Source organism: Palaemon carinicauda, chromosome 14, assembly GCF_036898095.1.
Source record: "Palaemon carinicauda isolate YSFRI2023 chromosome 14, ASM3689809v2, whole genome shotgun sequence".
Lineage (NCBI taxonomy): Eukaryota > Metazoa > Arthropoda > Malacostraca > Decapoda > Palaemonidae > Palaemon > Palaemon carinicauda.
Window position 1 is genome coordinate 119751179 of NC_090738.1, and position 5451 is coordinate 119756629.

The 5451-nt window shown below is 36.6% G+C and overlaps 1 protein-coding gene across 1 annotated transcript; it reads right to left on the reverse strand.

Annotated features, from left to right (window-relative positions):
* Positions 1–1313: 1313 nt before the first annotated feature.
* Positions 1314–4239, reverse strand: LOC137653697 (actin, alpha cardiac muscle 2-like). The gene is made up of 2 exons (XM_068387275.1): positions 4170–4239; positions 1314–2483 (listed from the first exon to the last, which is right to left on the reverse strand). The coding sequence occupies exon 2, from the start codon at positions 2449–2451 to the stop codon at positions 1318–1320; it is 1134 nt and encodes a 377-aa protein (XP_068243376.1). The 5' UTR covers positions 2452–2483; positions 4170–4239; the 3' UTR covers positions 1314–1317.
* Between the last annotated feature and the right edge of the window lie 1212 nt (positions 4240–5451).

Below are 5451 nucleotides of genomic sequence, written 5' to 3' on the forward strand. Positions count from 1 at the left end.
GAGTATGAATCTGGTAATGTCGTTCAATTAGCTCTTTATTCATGCTTTTTAAGATTTTTCATAATTCTGCCCACTCTCTGGATTCAGATTTTCCAAGACAATAGTTTTGCCTTGTCAATCCTAAGGTTTGATTCTATACACTATTTTATGAATTCTTTCCAACTTTTACCAGATTAGGGAAAGATCTTCCTGATAAAATAGTTGAACCCATAAAACTTAAGAGGTTCAAACTTGGTGCAAATACTTTTCTTTTAAATAGGTAGACATATTTCTTGTTTACTAATGTAATGTTACTCTTCGGTTTAACATTGGCATTTATATACTTAATTATTTTTCTTAATGTAATTTATTTTTTCAGTGCTTTCTTATAGTTTATTATCATTTTATATTTCTTACACATACGTTCTGGGCCAGTTTTCTTGTTGATGCCTTTGAGCTAGTCGAAATTTGCTTTTCCAAATAGAGTTTCAGCTTGGCTGATGGTGATAATAGTAACAAAATTAGCTACATATGAACTTTGCTGTTCAAACAATCTACCTGTTGATTTTTATACCGACCAGCCAGTAGTGTCTATAAATATTCATCTTTTACTCAATATTAGGTAACTAGAATAAGATGTTTACCTTGGAGTCTTTACTTATTCCTGTTTACCCAGAATGATGATCATCTTCCACGTGGTTTAAGATTTATTTTTAGAATGATGCAACTACTTTTTAAAGCATATAAATATATTTGACAGTGCAAAAGATCTCGACTTTTTTTCTAGACCTTTATTATGTTAATTCGTAATGGAAATGTACAACCTAGAGTATTTGTGGACAACATAATTTTCTCTCTTTTAATGGCTCTTTCAAATATTCTCGTAGCATTTATTGTTTTTTTTTTTATAAGGGCAGGGATATTTCAAAGAAACAAACTGTTTGTCTTCTGCGTTTGGTTTTATTGGGTTTTATAATTGAAAATACATTTATGCATGAATCCAGCTATGAAATAATCCGTATGTCATTTTTGTAGAGTTTGGTTGATGTAGCATAACCAAGTTTTGTAGTCTACATTTCAAAAATGTGTGTTTAACAAAACGAAAAGTTTTCTGTTATAATTATTGCATAGTGATTAATTTAATGAGGAAGTAATTAAAGCAAATGTCTGTTTTTATTTTATTTTTAATCATTACTAACATACAGGTTTTCGTAATATGGCTTGGATATGTGAGGCCGATATTTAATAACATTTGTCAAATTAGTAAATTATCGCCAAAAAGTGTATGGAAACATAGGATATAAAAATATTTTATTTATTGGGAAAAGTTGGTCATTTCTAGAAGCATTTGCGGTGAACAATGCCTGGGCCAGACTCATCATACTCTTCCTTAGTGATCCACAAGGCCTGGAAAGTAGACAAGGAGCCAAGAATTGAACCACCGATCCATACAGAGTACTTCCTTTCAGGAGGGGCGATAATCTTAACCTTAACAGTTGATGGCGAGAGAGTGGTAATTTCCTTCTGCATCCTGTCAGCAATACCAGCATACATAGTGGTACCACCAGACATTACGATGTTGGCCAATAGATCCTTCCTGATGTCAATATCGCACCTCATGACGGAGTTGTGGACGGTCTCGTGGACACCAGCAGATTCCATACCCAAGAAGGAAGGCTGGAAGAGAGATTCTGGGGCACGGAAGCGCTCGTTGCCAATGGTGATGACCTGACCATCAGGGAGTTCATAAGACTTATCAATGGAAGAAGAAGCAGCAGCAACGTTCATCTCACCCTCAAAATCAAGAGCCATATAGCAAAGTTTCTCTTTAATGTCACGGACGATTTCACGTTCAGCGGTGGTGGTGAAGGAGTAGCCACGCTCAGTCAGGATCTTCATCAAGTAGTTGGTGATGTCACGACCAGCCAAGTCCAGACGGAGGATGGCATGGGGAAGAGCGAAACCTTCATAGACGGGCACCATGTGGGTCACACCATCACCAGAGTCGCAAACCTCACCAGTGGTACGACCAGAGGCGTAGAGGGAGAGGACAGCCTGGATGCAAACATATGTGGCGGGCGTGTTGAAGGATTCGAACATGATTTGAGTCATCTTCTCACGGTTGGCCTTTGGGTTGAGGGGAGCCTCAGTGAGCATTGTTGGGGACTCCTCAGGAGCAACACGAAGCTCGTTGTAGAAGGTGTGGTACCAGACCTTCTCCATGTCGTCCCAGTTGGTGATGATACCATGCTCAATGGGGTACTTGAGGGTAAGGATACCCCTCTTGCTCTGAGCCTCATCGCCGACGTAGGCGTCCTTCTGACCCATACCGACCATCACACCCTGGTGGCGGGCACGGCCAACGATGGAAGGGAAGACAGCTCGGGGAGCGTCATCACCAGCGAAGCCAGCCTTGACAAGACCGGAGCCATTGTCGCAAACGAGCACCGCCGCCTCTTCGTCGTCACACATGGTGGTGGATTTGTCTTCGTGTTGCTGTTATTCTGTAGAATAAAACATAGAAATTTATTAACTACTACTACTACTGCTGCTATCTTAGCTGCAACCATGGATGGAAAAGAAGGATGGCATAAGCCCGAGGGCTCCAACAGATAAAATAGCTCAGTGAAAAAAGGAAATAGGGAAATAGTAAGAATTGTTTGCTTGAATGTACTCTCAAGCAAAAAAGCTCTAGCCTAAGACAAAACTAGAGAAGAAAGGTTTGATTTTGGAAAGTCCGTCTCCAAGGATACTGAATGACTAGCATGTTGCTGAGTAAAGATATGTATGTAAGTAGTTAGGTTAGAGTTGAATATTTGAATCAGACAAGACTTTTCATTGATGTAATATAAAAACGACAATCAATCAATACCACTCTAAAAAAGAGCTGAACTAACTAGGCATTGGTCTGAGACGTGTGGAATTTTTTATAGTAGGCTAAGCTTTCAAAATCTTTTTTATTAGACATAAAAAAAACTTTTATATTTTAGTTTTCTCCTTAGCTTAAGAATTCTCTCATTTAGTTTTATGTTACAGATCCTTTTTGTTTCAGATTAATCATACAATACGCAAAATAGATTTCGAAAAATCATCAGCGGTAAAGAAAATATTATTACTTGCTTACGTTTCAATCTTATGGAAAAACTGTTTGGTAAAAGTTATACTTATACACTTTCTACTCTTGTTGGAAAAACTGTTTGGTAAAAGTTATACTTATACACTTTCTACTCTTGTTGGAAAAACTGTTTGGTAAAAGTTATACTTATACACTTTCTACTCTTGTTGGAAAAACTGTTTGGTAAAAGTTATACTTATACACTTTCTACTCTTGTTTACAATGTTTTAATAATATTTTCTTGTGTGAATCGAAAACTAAATATGAAAATCAGTATACCCGTTTCTCTATTATTCGTGGACACTCACTGCTCATGTTCAAGATATATTTTTCTCATAGTCATAGAAATACATTTAATGCATGAAAAAATAATGGATTCATAAAAAGTTTTAGATCTGATAAAATATTTATGGACCATTAATTTTTTAAACATTTATCGAAGACCTTTACAAATGTTGTACGATATGAAGGCGAAAATGTTTATTTCCTCTTCATTTACAAGGTAACGTCCTGATTTTTTAAATATCTTATTTGAAATGTTTGTCATTTATAATGTTATTATGTGGACGGTTCAGGATATAATATTAACTTTCAGTGAAATTAAAATGACACGTATCATGAATACCCTGTTTGATAACTTTTATAAGTTTGTAACGTTAACGGTTAATAGTTTCACCTCCTTTCAAAACATGAGCATAAAAAGAGAAAAGTGATGTTAGTCATGCATGGAGCATATTGCAGTGAGGAAAACAGGGTATGATATTTTTGTGTTCTACAGATGTCAGCCCATGGCATCTAGTGTTGAAAGATCGTTTATAAATGTAGTTGATCGAGAATATCCAAAAGCATTGTGACGCTGTCACTCCTGATACCGTTCTCTATGTATTAGACGGTTGTAAAATTTTCTTCACTTGTCAAACTTCACTGTACTTTTCAACTCAAAATTCTTTCTATGGTAAAGTCGACATCACTTAAGTATCACAACTGAAGTTTCAGCTCAGAAAAATATTTCTCACTCTAAGTGATCACAGAATGGAAGAGTGGAGGAACACAGCGTTCAAGACATGTCACTTACCCAATAGCTGGGAGTCTCTGTAACGACTAGCGGAAATTAATCCCCAGTGCCTTTTATAAGAGCTCCTGACACACCCACCTGTGCGGGGGAGTTCTTGGGGGGGGGGGGTGGCATACAATACCTGGCTGTCAGCCTTTGCGGAGATGTGGTCACCAGAAATTGTAAATTATTAGAAAAACAATGGTTGTTAGTTAGGTCATTTCGATACGCATCGAACATCTGGTCTTGCCTCGTCAGTTTGCCGTTTTCTTTTTTATTGAGATGGCATTTGGCACCAGGAAATTTTGTTACTCCACTTTTCGTTAGGAAACGTAATATCTCTCTCTCTCTCTCTCTCTCTCTCTCTCTCTCTCTCTCTCTCTCTCTCTCTCTCTCTCTCTCTCTCTCTCTCTCAATATAAATATACTCAAGGTAGGAGCGCTGCAATTCCTTACTTATTAATAGAATTGTAGTTATTGGTATATTTTCTTTATATAATAACTGCAATGATGATTTTTATCTAAGATCAAAAATTAAAACTACAAAAGTGTGAGGTAACAGTCACGGGAGTTATGTCATAAGTAGAATGAGGAAAGGAGGATTATTTATATGGCAGTGGTCTAATGTGATAAAGGTTCAAGAGGAATATAACTGATAGTTGAAACATATTGGGATTTTTACTTAGTGAAGATATCAAGAATGGCCAGTGATGATTGTAACATGCGCCTTTTCAAGGGATGTTTTCACTTCCTAAACACTAACCCCTACAGGGAAGGTGTTATATTTGTTTTTTTTTTTTTTCCAAGGGTTGTTTTCAGCACTTAAATTTTTTCCTGGAAAGGTTTAAACGCAAGGCCTCTTCAAGGGATATTTTCAAATCTGAAAGGGTGTGTCTAAAAGTATTGATAGCAAATAGCAATCTCGTATAGAAACTGGTACAAGCTTAAAACTTAAGATGACTTTCATGGCATTCTACTTCCGGCTTATCTCTCTCTCTCTCTCTCTCTCTCTCTCTCTCTCTCTCTCTCTCTCTCTCTCTCTCTCTCTCTCTCTCTCTCTCTCTCTGTATTGGTATCTAAATCATGATTAAATCATATCAATAAATGATGTAATATATTTTTCTATTGCCTCTGAAATCTCAACTAATCTTATTAAGCAAAAAGAATCAAGTTTCTATGTCAGTCACCAATACTAGAATTCTTAACGATTTAAGCTTCATAAATTATCAAGTGAAATTATGGAATTTCAATACCCAACAAAGAAGATGAAACGAAGAAATCTACCGTTTGGAACACGAGTAAAT